Source organism: Parasteatoda tepidariorum, chromosome 7 (genome assembly GCF_982258835.1).
Source record: "Parasteatoda tepidariorum strain Cologne lab strain chromosome 7, Ptep-v5.0, whole genome shotgun sequence".
Lineage (NCBI taxonomy): Eukaryota > Metazoa > Arthropoda > Arachnida > Araneae > Theridiidae > Parasteatoda > Parasteatoda tepidariorum.
The window spans coordinates 35,329,535-35,346,942 of record NC_141761.1 but is presented as its reverse complement, the minus strand read 5'-3'; the positions used below and the strand labels follow the sequence as shown (position 1 = coordinate 35,346,942).

Genomic DNA, 17,408 nt, shown 5'->3' with positions numbered 1-17,408 from the left:
TGAATAATTTTTTTAAAGGCACTCTCAATATTTTTTTTAAATAAAATTTTTATTTTTGAGAAATGCACGTCATTTACATAATAAACTCATCAGGACGCTTTTTTCATACTTTGTCTAAATAGCATTTGTCATTCTATAGAATGCCTAGGTATTATACACAATGTCTAGGGAGAGTATGTAATACTTCTCCTATTTCATTCCTTGTCTCAAAACAGCCGGCACTATATACAATGCCGGTAACATATATATATATATATATATATATATATATATATATATATATATATATATATATATATATATATATATATATATATATATATATATATATATATATATATATATATTGTTTGCAAGCTAAAACAAAAGTTGTGAATCATTTGTACAGTTTAGACGCTTTGTTTTTACGCTTGTACAGTTTTTACGCTTTGCAAACAATTAGTCGCCCGAGTCAAATTAGGAAGAAAAAAGCTGCATTATTGAAAAGAATGATTGATTTATACTGAAATTGAAAAATGTCGTTTTATATAATTATTAAATATAATTCATGTTGGGAAAAAGCACAATTTTCTTGAAATAATATTGCATTTTTAGAACTCTCCCTATCAAGAGTGTGACAGCACTAATGATTAAAGAAAGTGTTTATTTAAATTATATGCATATTTAGATTTTATATTGTTAAAATAATCCTTCCATTTTTCAGGAGGAAAATATTTTTTATTAGAATCTACAGTAGATAAAGTGGGAACTCTACCATCTGTCTCAACGTTGTCTCAAGTAGCATGTTTTATCCTAAATGGGAGTTAGTTAAATTTCAAAATGTTGTCTATAAATGTATTGATTTATTCGTTATGCATAAGTATATATGTAGGTAAGTAGTGATTTAAAAAAATTTGAAATATTGAAATCTCATTGGATGGTTTAAAAAAATAAAAATTTTGAAACAAAACAAAAATTAGGACAGCATTTATTATACGGAATGAAATTTGAAATAAATATAAAAAGAACTTTATTAAAATAACGGAAATAAAAACGTGTAAGATATTCAGGGCTAGATAGTAATTGTTAAAGGTGGAATGAAATTTAAACCTAAAATGAATCATACTGTTTTTATGTTTATTTTTATATCCATAAAAATCTAACTGATTTATGTATTCTCATAGAACAGAAAAATTGCATTCTGACCTGAATAACCGGAAGTGTATCTTCCAATATCAATGTTTTGTGGTGGTGATATGTAATTTCATATGAATAATCAAAATTATTATGAATATGTGAATAATCAAAATTTCATTAGCACTTAAAACTACCGATACTTGCTTATAAGTGACAATACGTGTGCATATAATACTTAAAACAGAATTTAACTTTAAATAATGAATTTTAAAATCCCATGGAAGTGAGTTTGAAGCTATGAAAAAGAAAGTGATATAGCTACAGGTTACGAAATGTTTCCTAATCTTTCCCAAAAATAAAAACCATGATTTTTTTATTTTGGATAACTCGAATATTTTGATTTTGTTTAATTTGAAATAATAATAATTTGACCTAGTAGCTAAATTTTGTTGATAATTCCTTTCTTTATAAACTGTAAGTTTTTGCCTTCTCTTTTGATTTTTGAAAAAAAAAGTGCAAACTCCTTTCCACTGGAGGTTTGCTACGATCTGCTGTTATGGAAATAAAAATAAAATAATTTCTAATGAAGAGGGGGGGTTGAGAAATGGCATAACTCTCTGAACCTCAATCATAGTTGAATGGTTTACTTAGTACCTCTGTTCGAAGAGATTCGTAAACCACAGTAGCCGCCAACACACAAATTTGTTGCCTGGAAGAGTTTTTGTGATATCCGGACAGTAATTTAAGCCTAAGTGCAGGAGTCACAGTCTGTTAAAGTTGTAATAAAAAAGTATGTAAAGTTGTAATATAAAGTGATTTATTATAGAATTTAATATTATCTCGGGATAGCAAAACCATGCGTTGTGAAAGATATTGCTACAATGGAACTAATGGAATGGAAGATATTGCTAATACTATTGATCGAATTTAAAATACTATTAGTAAGGAAACAAGTTTTAATTCATATTGCCTGATCACTTCAACTAGCATGACACTTGCATGAATTCAGGGAAATCATAACAATACTTTCAATAATCTATTCATTAGCCCATGTTATTATTAACCATAATCGGGAACAGTTCAGAAATACAAACCTATACGAATATTTCTTTTTGTACTTTAGTTTGAGACGAAATTCTAAGAGTTTATATTTTAATAATTTTATCAATATCTGCGAAAATCAATTGTTTATATGATTTATTTTCAAGTCTAACAAGAAAGTATTTTTTTTTGCAATGTATCGAAGAAAAATATAGCTTTGTTTGATTAATAATTAATTACTATTTTCACTATGTTTTTAATTACCTCTCTGTCGTATTTGTGACTATCGATTTTGTGAATTGGAATTTTGACTCCTTTCAAACTAGCTATTAGAGCACTACAATTTCTACAAAACCTCCCTTTTCGATGACAATGTGCGTTTGAAACGTACATTTGAAACGTTCATTTCAAATATTTGAAACTTACAAAAAATTCCGTCTGTAGCGGACAAAAGTGTCCGTTACAGACAGAATTTTACGAATTTCTTATGGAGCTCTGTGACTATGATAATACAAGTTTCAGTCATTTCTTGATCGATAAAAACGACTTACTTCCATATTATCGCTCCACAATATATCATAAATCAAAATTTTGCTTGTTTTTTTATAAGATTAACTAGAGTGCTTAAATTTCCATTGAAGCTCGGTATTTGATGACGATGAAAGTTTCATTCCCTACCGGACCGCTTCTAATAGAGTTTATTTCCATATTATTACAAAAAGAAGACCATTGACACTCAAAAGTTCAAATACTTTCCGAAAATCTGGATAGTCTAAATCTAAACTGGATTTCTGTGCTAAATTACATTATTAGCTTCGATAGTCTCTTGATGGTTACAAGCAGAATGTGTACCCCAATTTACTGTCAAACTTATCGATCAAAATTTCAACAACTTTCTGACTAACTAGAATTCTCAAATTTTAACTGGAATTCTGAGACTTGATTCCAATACAAAATACAGTTGGTCGTAAATGGTACAAGCGAAATTTATCACCGTTTTATCCACAATTAAAATTCTGACCACTTTCCTACAAACTAACAGATACAAAACTAAAATGAAGAAAACGACTAAATAATAAAAGTTTCAAATTTACGATTTTTAAATGGAATAAAGTGAAGAATACATTTTCGTTTTTGTCAGACTTGCAACAAAATATCCAGAACACATCACTCATACTAAACTTTAGCTTTTAAAAATCCCCCACGCCTCTCGTAAGTGAAACACTTAATGTTTATTTTATCATTATTATTTTAGTCATATCATTTATATTTTTAGTATAAAAATAATATGCTTTACTCTTTTTAAATCTTGAAAAATAGTTTCTGAAATTTCTATTTATTTATTTTCGTTCTTTTAGCTTTGTGCATATTTCCTGGTTTGTGTAGATCTGCTGCGTTTGTGCGTTTTGCCACTTTAGAATAGGCGAACACAAAACAAATTTTGTCAAATTGGAATTTGTAAAAAGAAAAATCCGATTGAAGTAGGGAGAAGAAAAATGCGACTCATCAGTACGCTAATACCGAATCTCTCCATTTTCATTTGTCACAATTAAGTTTTACGACCAAAATAATTTATGTTTCGATAGCTTAACAATTTTTATTTTTCAATAAAAATTAGCAAATTACCTCGCAACATTTAAAAAAAATTTTAAAAGAAGAAAACAAAGTTTAGTGTAATTATTCAAAATAATCATTACTGCCTTTCAGCATTTAGTAGTGGAAACAGAAATTTCCAATGCCATGAGCTATACGAACATGATGCAACCAATATCGGAGAAGTCAAAAGTCCTTTCTATGATGAAGGATCATATCCAGACAAACTTTGGTGTGAATACAGAATTAGAGCACCTGCAGGATATGTAAGTATAGCTCAATTTACTAATCAACAATTACAATTTACTAATTAATCTACTTAGCTTTAAAGTACCTATTAACTGAACTATTGGTATTATACCTTACTATTTCATTTTTTAGAACTAAGTGGTCTTTTAAAATTAAGTATTAACTATAAATCCTTCTTTCAATGATCTTTCCCTGTCTCCTTACTCGGTTAAGAATTTTTAAGTGGAGAAGTAACTTCAGAACGTTTGAGTTCGGGAAAAAGGTATCTGTGTCACAAATATATTCGCATTAGCTTGAGTTACAGATGTATTCCATCAGAACTATTTTTAACTCAAATATAAGTACTATCCTGATTAAAAAATGAATATATTTGTATCTTTAATTGAAATACATAATTTGAAACTTAGAAAAAAATAAAACTATGAATATTATTTAATTTGGAAGAAAGGCTAGCTAGTTCTTTTGAGATCTTACAAGAATCTTAGATATTTTCGGAAGATTCATTATCAATGCTTTAATTTATATTAATGTGAACTCAAGGTTTTTTAAATTTTTTTTCTTCTAAATCTTAAATTTTTTTATAAAATTTATTTAAGACATATTATGAGACACATTTTTTAATGCTTTTCCTTGACAAAAGTTAAATGCTCTAAAAATATACTTAACAATTATTTTTTATAAATTCAAAATTAGCTTATTAACCGACAAAATTATATCTCTCTCTTGCTCACTTTTTCAAAAACATAAATCTGATGACACATTTACTTAGTCTTTTAAATTTGATTAAAGATATTCGTGTTCACCAAGATATATTAATGATACAAAGAGTTATGTTATGAACTGAAATTATGCTTTTGCAATCTTTTTTAAAACAGAAGTGGTAGTCCCAACAGAAATTATCAACTAAGTTTTAGCGCTTATTCCTCATTTTGCATTTATGTAGGGGAGAGTGGGGTCAATTGTAACAGGGCACGATTGTAACAGAGCAAAAATTTCGAGTGTCGGGTTCTAGATTTGGTTCCTAGGGGGCGCACAAGGTGTATTTAATAAATCTACATGTACACTCCTGCTGGCAACCATTTTCATGTACTTTTGAACGAGTTACAACACAAAAGATATTTTCACGCTACGTAAGTACTTTTTTTGGTATTAGAATATTATATTGTATCAAAGTAATTTTGTTTAAACAAATAAAAATTATTAACCGAATATGTAAGTGGACACCTTAATTAACATTTCAATAAAAAAAAGATTAGTTTTGTTAATTAACTAGCATTGTTTTTAACAAATGAAGCTGAAATGGCGTCTTGGGGACGATTGTAACAATAAGTAAAGGGACGATTGTAACAGCTGAAAAATAATCTTATGTTTACAAACCATTACTTAACTCTTTAAGAAATACCAATATTTTCCTATCTCATTTATAGTATGTTGCATGTGCATTATTTTATTAGTCACCTTTCACAGCATAAACTGAAATTTTTAACCCCTTAAAGTTAAAAGTTTAACCCTTTGGGTCTCTGCTCATTATTATTTTTACTCCTAAATTGTCACTACTATTTTGATCAATAAAAAAATGTATCGCAACTTTGATAATATGTATAATTAACTATGTTTTAGTTGAATTTATGAACTGTTACAATTGACCCCGTAAGTGGGGACACTTGTAACAAGTGCACGACTGTCAAAAATTGTTAATAATAATATAATAACATTTAAAATAAGGTATTTAGTTTTTTTTCTAGTAGAGGATAGTCTACTTTACTCGTCTGTCAATTACTACTAATAATATATTGGATTTTTTGTTAGTTAAAAATAGTTAAGTAAAAAATGTTACAATTGACCCCACTCTCCCCTACTGAGTTTTGCACAAATGCAACGCAGCGTTAGTGGAGAATGAGTAAAACGCCCTCCCCTTCATTACTTTGTTCATCCTCTACTTGAAAAACAAATTTAAAACTGCATTGTTTCTCATTTTCTTTCTAGAGAATTAAAATAACATTTAAGGACCTAGATATTGAACCTACTGGTAGCTGCGGTCATGACAAATTGGTTTTGTACGGGAAAGACAAAGAGAGCGTTTTGGGAGAGTACTGTGGCGATCTGATTCCAAGGCCTATCCTCTCAAATTCAGGTGAGAGCGAGATTAGGCTTCTTTTCCTCTCCGATGAAATGGTGGCCGGAAGAGGATTTCGTCTTCAATACGAATCCTCACCTAACATAGGTAAGAAGAATAAAAATTCTTGATAAATTTTGTGTTAGGCAGAAATGTGCCACTGTCTCAGCAAATCTAGTTAGATATATATATATTTTCTTAATGCATCATTTTGAGACACCCGTTTGTGATGTAAGAAAGCATGGATTTTCTAAATGTTCGACCCCGAGTTAAGTTAGAGCTTGAAAACTCTGTTTAATTGATTTTTTTTTAAAATAGAAAGAGATAGAGGAAGCACGGGCAAAATGAGACACCCGGGTAAAACGGGACACCCGGGCAAGACGGGACATCGCTTTCTTCTATGCGTATCACGGTGACGACATCTAAAGTGCTTTTTCAGAAAGAAAATATTGTTGTTCTCAATACGCACAAGTTTTTTCATTAGTTCACAAGGTGTTACCGAAATGCAAGCATTGTTTTGTTTGTCTTACAACGTGTTAAAATATTTTTTAAAGTTTGTATGCTGTTATTATTTGTTTAATGCATTGCAATAAATTTTTCAAACTTGCGGCACTGTAGTGTTATTATTGTACAAACATAATGAGTAGTGAAAATTAAAATCTATTTGCTTAAAAAAATTTGCAGATAATTTTTTTAAAGAAATATACTATCCGGGCAAGATGGACCGGGAAAGATGGGACAGTCAAAGTGGAATAAAAGTGTAAAATAAAAATTAAACTCTTCGGATTTGGCAAAAAGCATAAAAAATAAGGTAATATTAACAAAAAAATATATAAACTAGCGAATATAACTTACTGTTACTGAAGACTGGATTCAATGTTCAGATTGCTTAGAATGGGCTCATGAAGCGTGGAGTGATTATTCCGGTTTTGGCTGCTTCTTATGCAGTAACTGTGATGTTTAGAAATGTTTTTTGTCTATTATTCTTTTATTCTGACATTAATTTCTGTGATTTTTAAAATATAATTATGTGTCCTATTTTGCCCGGGTAGCCCGGGAAAGATGGGACAATGTTCTTTTCTTGTTTATGTTAAGTTATTATTATTGAACTTTATTATTTATTTATTTTCTGTTTGAGATATGTAAGAGGAATGTTCCCACTATATGTTTATAATATAAAAGATATAAAATTGCTCTAGTTTACTATTTTTTAAACCAAGTTTCCTTAAGCGGTCCATCTTGCCCAGGTTTCAACTAATTGCATTTGTCTTCAATGCCACTCTAAATAAAGCAGGAAAGAAGACACATGAAAGACGGAATGAAAACGGTGGAAATTTACAAAAAATTGGCTATTAAATTACTAAATTCACTTAAATGTAGGTAAACTTTGATCCTTTATTTAACCCCTTAACGATCAGTTAATTTTCAAGAAAACGGTCATAAAAGTGCCTATTTTTTTTGGCTTTTGCATTTGTATTACTTATTTGATTAGTGCTGACATCTAGTTTAAAATAAACTAACTATCTACAATTACCTTAAAAATATCCTGCTACTGCCATCTGGTTTGTAAACTGAGAAATGAAATGTTTTCCGGGCAAAAGAAATGAATTAGTTTTATTCTTATTGGCGCGTTACTACTGAACACTCCAGCCCGGAAATTTCTCGGGAGCGAGAAATAGAGGGCGAAACCTCACCCCGTCATTTTTACGGGAGAGAGAAGGAAGAGGCTAAGCTTATTTTATGAAAAAAATAATTTTTATTTTAATTTAATTTGGTAATTTTCAATTTTGAATCATGAAAATTTTTTCTCTTCGTCTTATAAGCGAATGCCCTTATTATTTTAGAACTCTGCAGCAGTAAAGAAGGTAGTTGCAGAAATCGAAAATGTTATCCCACCGAGAAAAAATGTGATGGAGTAGATGACTGCGGTGATGGAACTGATGAAGAAAAGTGCGGTATGTCCTTACCTCAAAGTATAAACCAAAGAACGAGAAAAAAAACTGTACCTAATTTGTAACTTGAAAGCTTGTATAACTCTCTAATTAAAAGTCTAACAATACAAACAAACAATAGAATAAGCAGAGTCCATAACTTACTTTAAGTTTTGAAATGTCCCCTGTTTTGAAACCAGCATTGAACCGAATTTTACATTGATTGCATAACAGAAATGCTAGTCAAAATCACGAACGTTCGATGAAGAGTACAGACCACTGGTTCCGGTTCCCACTCTTTTTTGTATCACCGTTTACTTTAAAAGACGAAATTTTTGCAACAACCCCTGTTGGAAAAAAAATTAATTTACACATTTTTACAAATTGTTAAATATTTTCGTTGGAATACATTTTTGTTATACAGTTATTTTATTGAAAATTTTTCCTAACCGATGAATATAAAATAAATTTTTTCCATGAAAGTATATGCTAAAAAAACAAAAAAATTAGTAAATGAATCATGAGAAATTGTTTCCTCTTTATTTTTGGCAAATTCGGGTAAGTTTCATTTAAAAAATTTTCTATGAAAGCGTGTTTGTTCGAAACAAGATTTCTGATTCTGATACTTGTTTGCTCTGATTCTCATTCTTATTGTGATTTAAGTCAGGTTCAATATTGTAACTTAATTGTTTCATTTTTGAGACTTCAGTTTGTAATTCATTTTGATTGAATAATTATTGAGTGAGATATGTTGTTGAGGAATTATTTTAAATAAGTTTTATTTGAACTCTAAAAATGCTTTTATTTCCTTATCTTACTATTTATGTGGGTCAACATGACAAAAAAGTTTCAAATCGCGAAAAATTGTTTCTCAAATTTTAATGAAACTTATTAATATTTTTAATTGCAGATAGTATTTTTAGTAATCGAAAATTTTAAAAATATTAATTAAGTTATTAGTATTTTGTGAGAAGTGCTAATATATAGTGCAGTTTTTTATTCAATTTGTTGAACTCAGAAAGAGGTTTAGTAAGTTTAAGTTCAACGCTTTACATTTCTGTCTATTAATTGTTGTAGATTTCCAGTTCTTTATTTTATACCACGCACCTTTTTGAGAATAAATTATTAGAGTATAATTTAGTACATTTATTTTATCATTTTGAAGGAAAACCAGTGAGTATGCCATCAGACATATGTGGTGAGCCACCGATTCAACCAAAAACCATTTATGGTTCTGCAGACAGACAGGTTGGGGGAGCGGAAGTAGTGACTAACAGTTGGCCGTGGCAGGTCTCATTGCAGCACACCTATAAAGAGCCCAATGCTCATTTTTGTGGAGGGTCCCTCATCAGTCCACAGTGGGTTGTAACAGCAGCTCATTGTGTCACTGGGTAAGTTTTCTAGAGAAAATTCAATGAGCTTGTATATGCATAACATATGCATAATATGCATAACATATTTCCTAATATTTAAAAAATAAATTATCTAATTTATAATTATCGAATCTTTATCTTATTTAATCCTTTTCTCAAAAAATAAAAATCATTAATATAACCGGTTATATTTTTATACCATACCCTTGAATTGAGTGCAGAATAATATCTATTTTTATATCCCCTCTACATCTGCCAAAAACATTAGTATACAATTCAAAAACTGTTACATGGTAGCTAAATGTTTTGATTTTATTAAAATTCGTTATTATTTCTGATTGTTAGCAACGATTAGATTGATTTTAATAATTAAAAAAATACCACAATGTATTTTTACTTGTAAGTAGAGTGTCGAAAAATACATTAAAGTGACACCGGTGTCCAAATTGTGCATAGGGTAGGGTGGTGACGTTTAATTTCAACTCTATTTTAAACCATTTCATTCTTTAGTATAGGCTTATGGTGTAATATCAAATTTTAAATTTTGTCGCAACGATATTTAGGAATATATTTCCCTGACATATAAGGAATATGTCGTACGATAAATATGTAGTATAAGGTAATTATCAACATTAGTGACGAAAAATAAGTTGTTTATTGACCAGGGTTATTGAACACGATAAATATCAAATACAGAATATTAGTTTGATTTTTAAAGTTGGATATTTATAAAAAAAAAACAATATTTTTAAAAAAAGAATATTATTTTTGTAATGATCCACAATGAAAATTGTCAGATAAGAAATATCATGATAATTTCACTGTGAATATTAAATCTCACACTATTGGCACATATATTGTTTTCTTTCTATAATTGCTCATTAATTTTTTAAAACTATGATTTATAAAAACGTTATTTTTTCAATATTGTTTAACTAAAGTAAAAAATAATCTAAGCAAGTTAAACATTAAATGTAAATTTTTAGTTCGAAACTATTTATCACAATATCGAAACAGCTGTATTATTCTGTCCTTAACCTCTATTTATTGATTAACATGTAAATTAGATACACTTTCTTAGTTCATAAAATAAAATTCTTTCAGAAAACCCGATCCACAAGACTTGAGGATTGTTCTTGGAAGTCACAATAAATATAACAAAACAAAATATGAAGTAACTCGAATAGCAGAAAAAATCATATCATATCCAGACTTGGAGGGAGAAAAGGTAAGGATTTCATTTAAAATAAAAAAAAAGCCCTTTATTGGTCAGGGAGATAAAGACTCCACAATTTCGCGACCAACGACATTCAATATGGTCAGCATTACACACCGAATCCCTTTACTTCCCCAATCAAGTCAATAGCCATCGATCTCATGCTGGGTACGTTCAAGCCACCACCAGCGATCGAATGCCGATTCTTCACTATGGCAGCTCAATGACTTAACAGTTGAGTCAGCGCAGATCAAAATTTTTTAATTAAGACTTAATTTTTTGCAATGTTTACAATAAACTAGATTGTAAACATTTTGGTCGCGAAATACATAAAACACAAAGTTTTATTCCGTTGTCCTGTAAGTCGGAAACGTCTTCGTTCGCCGCTAGGTGGTGTTGTTCATAAGAGGATTGGAAGAAGCAAACCCGCATTGCCTCAGTCATTTGAGCTGTCATCGCTCGCTTAGGAGTGTGCAACGTTATACGAACAGTGAGCTGGCATGATGTACCGATTGACAGAGGGAAATGCATCAGTAGCAGAAAAATAGTATAGACGCATCGGACTGCAGGCTGTTTAATAATTTGCATCACAATTTGTGCGATCATTACGAAGAAATAGGCATAGTGAATACGGGACACGAGTGACTAGCACTCCTATCATGGAAGATAATATGTTGGATACCAATCGTTTGAATCTAATGGGCAACTACTGAGGAAGATCTCGGAATAGCGTTCTGCATGTTTTGCGTCGTGTAAGCTCACACCCGTACCATCTTCAAAGAGTATAAGTTGCTACTCCCCACGGATCATCCTGTACGTGTGAGTTTCGCAGAGTGGTACCTGGACTAATGCCACCAAGACGTGCATTTCCGATCCTACGTTTTGACATGAACATTTAATATGATGTTTATGAACATTTGAATCAGGTGTTAGATCACCGATGGATCGGGAGTGGTGGCCCGTTTTCCTGGCTACCATGCTCTTCCAATTTTAGCAGCATGAATTTTTATCATAGGGGATACATTGAAAAGTGCTGTATCCGCAACACATGTGGATTCCGAAATGGAACTGGTTGCAAATCATGTCCGTGCCGCTTTGGATATCCAACGAACTCCAGGTGTATATATATACATATATATATATATACACACACACACACACACACACACACACACACATATATATATATATATATATATATATATATATATATATATATATATAAATATATATATATATATATATATATATATATATATATATATATATATATATATATATATATATATATATATATATATATATATATATATATATATATATATATATATATATATATATATATATACATATATATATGTATATATATATCACATATTGACTTCATTTGTGAATGGTTCTAATTGATTTTTCCCCGTTGATCTTTGTTCGGTTTACGTTATAATACGTACTTTGACACCTATATTAAAAACTTCGTGTGCAAAAAATGAGACAACATATTAGTATGAGAGTTTTGGCCTTTAACAGAAAATTTACTGACACATTTACAACTTTGCATTCAGGCAAAACGTGGTAGCGTTGAAAGTTTGTGGCTAGAAGAATGCTTGCATGTTTAATTATCAGTTTGGTTATGATATTTTAATTAATATTAAAATTATATTTCATCTGGTCAAATAGTTATTACTTGTAAATCAGAAATTCAAAAATCAATATAACACTAGAAATGTAAAAAAAAATAAAAATAAAAAATGACTTCTAAACTGTGAACATTCATTCTTCATACATTGGAATGTATTTATATGTCTTTATATATTCATATCTTAGAATGTTAGGTAAGTTTGAAAGTTAGATTCGTTCATAAGGCAAATTATATTTATTCGTAACTTACTTCAATGTAAATGTTTTGTTTTTTCGTTATTTTCTAGTTGAGACAAATGTCAATTACACATGATATTGCCTTGATAAAATTGAATGCTCCTGTAATTTACACGGACGGTATTCAACCAGTTTGTTTGCCGTCTCTTGGATGGGAGGCTCAGCCGGATTGGGTTTGTTATTCTACTGGCTGGGGAGAAACAAGAGGTAAAATAAGTTTAAAATTTTCAGAAAAATGATCTGAGTTTAAAGGATACACGAAAGCGACTTATTCTTCGTAAAATGTAGCAATCTCTAACTCCCACTAGTTATTTATAATTATTTATTTCAAATTTTAGATATTCGCATTACAGTTGTCAATTAGCAAAACTGGTTAAGAACCATCCAAGGGAATTTTATTCTAGTGAAATTGACTATTCTATCAGTCTATAATTGACTTCTAGTCTATTGACTAGTGTTACAGACTGGGCATACAAATTCCGTTACAGACCCACAATAATACTACATATTTTTTGTGACATCAGGTCACATATATTTTTAAAAAGTTGAATTTATAAACACTTCCACTTCTTTCGTTTTCTACATTCTTAGAAAGTGAGGAATTCATCCACATCTGTCAGTCGGCCCCTTAGATCAGCACGTGAAAAGTCGAGAGATTTAAGGATTGGTTGTCACATAGCGTAAATGTTCCTTTCGTTATTTGACACAGACAATTTTCTTACGTATTTACAAGTATCAGTGACTCCTACCAGATTTCTACAATCCAATAACTCTTTCCAAAATCTAAATTTATTTGTTTATTTAAAAATATGTCCACCTAATGTTACCCGATATTTTTTATTAAGGAACACTAGCTCAGTGACCTCTCACGTGCTGATCAAAGAGGCCGACAAACTGATAAAGATTACTTTCGCACATTCCATGAGTTAAGGAAACAAAAGAAGAGGGAATGTGTACAAATTGATTTTTTGAAAAATATCGGTGACCTGATGTCTCATTACAGTTTAGTTCGGCACATTTTATTTTTAATGAAAATAATTTCTGTTAAAGAATGTATTTTCACCGCTAAGTTAAAATAGCTTATGTTACAGCTGCTTAACACGCAGTGTCTATTGCAGAAGGACAGAAATAAGTTAGGCGCTGTTTTAAGAATTTTACAGGAAAAGTCTGCTAGTTAAGCAAGGATTAAAAATTTGATTTCTCATTTAAAGATTTCTCGAACATTTTGAACGAACAAAAAAGAATTGTATGCATTAAATTCTAACGTAATTCCGGAAAAGAACTGAATTTGTTTCTACCGTTGGCAACAACATTGCTCCTACAGTATTAAAAAGAAAAATTTAAGCAACGCATAAAATGTAAATAGTATGCTACGCAGCATTAACGCAATGAATGAAGCTAAAGGTTTCAATGACAACGCGGCGGAATAATCAAGATTTGTCCGATTTTCTACGACAACCTATAAAAGCGAAAATATTTTGATATATTTTTCAAACTTGAACATGTTTATTATTTTAACAACCAATGGAAATTCTTTTCTTTTATTAAAACAGCAACCAAACCACAATACTGTTGGTAGAAATATGCATAATTTCAGGAAAAAATAAACAAAACAACATTTCTTATGGCTTAAAGTATTAATTATTTCGATGCTTGTATGTTGGATATTTGATTTTTAAAAAAATTGAGAAACACACAAAGAGAGGAAATACTTCCCATAACAATTTAAAATGTGAATGCTTCCGAAAATTAATAATTCGACATTCAAATTTTGAAAAACTCTTTTAAACATAATTAATTTTTTAAAAGAATCCAAAAGAAATCTACTTTGGAGGAACAAATAATTTTGTTTTCCAATCTCTCTAAATTTTTAAGAAAAGATAGGAAATATCAAAATTGTGCTCTTTTTTAAAATCACTTTTCAGAGACATCTTTCTAGGTACCGGCTTTTCTGATGTGTTGAAACAAACAGAGCAAATCGTTATGTCTAAAGAAAATTGTTCTCACAATGTACAAACACAAGTATGTGTGGCTAAAGCCCACCAGTCACCGTGCCATGTAAGTATATACTTATTAAAGACGATATATATATATATATATATATATATATATATATATATATATATATATATATATATATATATATATATATATATATATATATATTTTGTCTTCTAAGCAATTTAGTTAACTGTTAGATTAGTCAATCTCATTTTGACGTATTTTTTATTTTACTTTATACGCGTAATTTTATTTCCTTTTTTTTTCGTCTTTCATTTTATACTCATTTACAATTACGTTATTACTTTTTTTAAGGCGTTGTAAAGAATAATTTTTTATCTAAGCAAAACTGCTTTTATTTCGAAATTCCTGTGCTGTAGAACACCTTGATAATTTATCCCTTAAAGTTTTTATTATATTTCCAATTCTGTTATGTTTTTAATTATATATATATATATATATACACAATTATATCAGCTAAAAGGGTCTCGCAGTGGACTGATCGTTAAGACACGGTTCCCAGCAGATCACCGAAGTCATGCATCACTAGCTGCGGTCAGTGTGCGGATGGGTGACCACTTGGATCAGTCTAAATGGGGACCGAGGATGTGCGGTATTAGTCCTCGTTAAACAGTTCTACTGTAAAGTGCTCGAATTCGCTTGCAGGTCGTCGGGCTACCGAAGCAGGGGTGCCATCCTCTCTGCAGAGGATCAAAATTGTGATGGCATGTCTTCGGATCCTCCTCAGGGATCCTTGTATATATATATATATATATATATATATATATATATATATATATATATATATATATATATATATATATATATATATATATATATATATATATGGATCCTTGTATATATATATATATATATATATATATATATATATATATATATATATATATATATATATATATATATATATATATATATATATATATATATATATATATATATATATATATATATATATATATATATATATATATATATATAGCACAATAAATAAATACAAAAAGGATAAGAAGGAGATAAATGAGGAAAATTAAGAATATTAATAAGTTTTATTTATAAGTTCAAAATATAGAGAAAAATATGGAAAAAAATTACGGAATAATGAAAAAGGGAAGAAGAAAATTGTTAAATGGAATAAAATAAAATTTAAAAAAATTAAAGAAATTTGAATCAAAAACCGGAAGAAGAAGATATAATCTCCCTATCAACTCACAATAGCTATATTGATACAATATTAGAAAGATCTCTTTTTTGCTGATTGTTGTAGTTGCGTCCCACTGTAGTTGCGTCCCACATTTACGTCCCACTGGAGCTGCACAATGGGCTATTGGCGACGGTCTGGGAAACTTCCCTGAGGAGGATCCGAAGACATGCCATCATCCTCTGCAGGGGGGATGGCACCCTTGCTTTGGTAGCCCGACGACCTGCAAGCGAAGTCGAGCACTTTACAGTAGAACTGTTTAACCGCACATCCAATATACCAATACCGCACATCCTCGGTCCCTATTTAGACTGATCCAAGTGGTCACCCACCCGCACACTGACCGCAGCTAGTGATGCTTGACTTCGGTGATCTGCTGGGAGCCGTGTCTAAGCGATCAGTCCATTGCGAGACCCTTTTTGCTGATATAATTGTCTGTATATATATATATATATATAATTAAAAACATAACAGAATTAGAAAAATAATAAAATCCTTATGGGATAAATTATCAAGGTTCTCTACAGCACAGGAATTTCGAAATAAAAGCAGTTAAGCTTAGATAAAAAATTATTCTTTACAACGCCTTAAAAAAAGTAATAACGTAATTGTAAATGAGTTTAAAATGAAAGAAGAAAAAAAAAATGAAATAAAATTACCCATATAAAGTAAAATAAAAAATGCGTCAAAATAAGACTGACTAATCTAACAGTTAACAAAATTGCTTAGAAGAAAAAAATAATAAACTGTGATCTTTTAGCTGGTATTGCATAAGATAATTGGTCAAAATATGGCAATTTAAAATTTAGTGCTGGCATCTATTAAGAAAATCACTTGAAGAAAAAATATATTATACAGAACGTTAAAATAATTAACCCAGTATAAGAAAAAAAGTTTATAAAAATCAAAACAATGTAGTATTTAATTTATTTTTGGTAAAGTAAAAAAGTAAATTTCTAGTATATATATATTGTTGTATTTTTTTCTCACTTTAAGTAAGTAATAAATATTTATTTTTATTTTTAGGGTGATAGTGGTGGCCCTTTAGTTTGTAAACTTGGTAGTAAATGGTGGTTGATGGGAGCGACAAGCTTCGGATTTCCTACAAATATGTTTAGTGGTCTTTGCTAAGTGAAAGGAACAAAAGTTGTATTCTCCAGCGTGACTGATAAAGCAGATTGGATACGACAAATAATTAGCAAATACAATTAGAAATAATATGTAATAGGAAAAAAACTAATAAAAATTATTATTATTCTGTTCTTATTATTATATTTTTTCAAAAATATAACATTATAATTTAGGCATTATTTATTATTTCAAGTGGATGAAAAAAATTTTTTCTCTTTTATTACAAAATAAATTTTAAATAATTTATTTCATTTAAAAGAAAACAAGCTAAAATCAATATTTTTTTAATATTATTTAAAGGTTGATAACTTTTCTAAGTTTTCCACTTATTTCATTATTTGACATTTTAGAGCTACATATTTTGTATATGCTGTGACAGTTATCGTGTTCCCAAGTCATACCAGCTGCCTTAATGTCCTTAAGGAGCATTTGAGAATCATCTTTCACCTCATCGTCAAAGCTAAGTCGCTTTCCATCATTTTCTAAACCTCCTAGAATAGTTTCCATAGATACTCATCATGGAACTTTCTTAGAGTTTATCATATGA

The 17,408-nt window shown here is 29.7% G+C and overlaps 1 protein-coding gene across 1 annotated transcript; it reads left to right on the top strand.

The window, feature by feature from the left end:
• The first annotated feature begins 743 nt into the window (after nt 1-743).
• On the top strand, nt 744-16,992 carry LOC107446495 (chymotrypsin-like elastase family member 2A). Its single transcript, XM_016061167.2, has 9 exons — nt 744-871; nt 3,865-4,016; nt 5,986-6,223; nt 7,960-8,070; nt 9,212-9,437; nt 10,524-10,647; nt 12,561-12,717; nt 14,450-14,568; nt 16,757-16,992. The coding sequence occupies exons 1-9, from the start codon at nt 820-822 to the stop codon at nt 16,859-16,861; spliced, it is 1,284 nt and encodes a 427-aa protein (XP_015916653.2). The 5' UTR covers nt 744-819; the 3' UTR covers nt 16,862-16,992.
• The last annotated feature ends 416 nt before the right edge of the window (nt 16,993-17,408 follow it).

Coding starts and splice junctions, on each gene's coding strand:
- LOC107446495 (XM_016061167.2), top strand. CDS start 820: ATGTTGTCTATAAATGTATTGATTTATTCGTTATGCATAAGTATATAT. Junction 6,224..7,959: donor CGAATCCTCACCTAACATAG/GTAAGAAGAATA, acceptor TTATTATTTTAG/AACTCTGCAGCAGTAAAGAA. Junction 12,718..14,449: donor TGGCTGGGGAGAAACAAGAG/GTAAAATAAGTT, acceptor ACATCTTTCTAG/GTACCGGCTTTTCTGATGTG.